General features: G+C 31.4%; 1 protein-coding gene across 1 annotated transcript; it reads left to right on the forward strand.

Annotated features, from left to right (window-relative positions):
* Positions 1–279: 279 nt before the first annotated feature.
* On the forward strand, positions 280–1156 carry LOTGIDRAFT_176814 (hypothetical protein; the record flags this gene model as incomplete). The annotated part of the gene is made up of 2 exons (XM_009060650.1): positions 280–574; positions 977–1156. Coding segments are annotated over 2 exons (475 nt in total), but the record flags the coding sequence as incomplete, so codon positions are not given.
* Between the last annotated feature and the right edge of the window lie 228 nt (positions 1157–1384).

Consider the following 1384-nt stretch of genomic DNA (forward strand, 5'->3'; position numbering starts at 1 on the left):
TTGCAGACAAAGCATGAGATAAAGTTCGCAAAAGCTTGACAATGTGAAGATGACATTAACCAAACAAGAATAAACCATCCTTCTTTCTATTACTAAGAATCGATGTGGAACAAAGAATTCCAAGTTGAAATGGTTCCCTATATTTTATTTAATATTTAAGGCCTATTACATATACAGTCTGATAATCATTGGATATTTCAAATCAGTCTCTCTTCTACCTAGAAACGTTATTCATATTAATAAGTAGTTTGAATTTACTTTCATTTGTTATCTATTGAGATGTCTGATGGTCGAAGAGTTTTGTTTCATATTTTGATTTTGTTAATTTCAAAATCATGGAGTTTCACTATCAACAGTTTCTGGAAGAAATTTCCTTACACTGGACCTGTTACATTTAATTATTACAGTTTGATACCAAGCTGTAGTTTAATCTACTGTACAGCAACTTGTTCATCTCTCTACAACTGGGATCAGATTTATTATCAAGGAGAAGATTGTTATTGTTTAGCACCAAGTTATGTTTATGGTACAGGAATGATAACGACCAACTCATCCATGTGGACTATTTTTAAGGGTATGTTATATTGACATTTTTCTTGTGGTTTGGGTAAGAGTATAATAGCTTAGTAACTTGATAATTTATTTAAACTCCAACTTGTTTCTGAAACCATAGATTTTCTATAATTATGTTTGTATTTATACTTCTATTGTAAATCTTGAATAAATATTATTAAGTCAGTATAATATCATGCATTTACATTGTGACCATACGACTGTTGCCATTCTTCCCTGTGATCATATGACTGTGACCAAGTACATTTGTGACCTGACGACTTTTACTTACTGTGACCATACGGCTGGTCATTTATTTTGTAACCATACATCCGGCCATTTTACCTTGTAACCATACGGTTGATCAGTTAACTACTTTATTTGACATTATTCGAGATCAATTAATAAATGTTTTATATTGCAGAAGAAAGTTATTGTACTGAGAAGGAATACAAGATATTTCCAGATCAAAAATATTGTTTGAAACATTTTTTAACGGGACAAACATGGGAGGATGACAACATAAGATGTCGACAAGACAGCGGGTATTTAATATCGGTGTATACTCTACAAGATTTGACTAATTTAAGATCTCTTTACACACGTAAGTTAATTTTATACATAATGACTAGGGTTAGGACTAGCAGGTTGTACAATAAGAGCCACAAAGATTACTGCATCACCATCAACAATACTTTATATTGGGTAATTTTACAGACGTCATTTCTCTAATGTCATTCAAGAACAGACTGGGGAAAAGTAAAATTTATTCAATGACGTATCATTTATTTGAAATATAAAACATGAAACAAGGAACTATCTCCTTTCAGAT

The sequence above is a fragment of the Lottia gigantea genome, assembly GCF_000327385.1.
Source record: "Lottia gigantea unplaced genomic scaffold LOTGIsca_4374, whole genome shotgun sequence".
In the NCBI taxonomy this organism is placed as follows: Eukaryota; Metazoa; Mollusca; class Gastropoda; family Lottiidae; genus Lottia; species Lottia gigantea.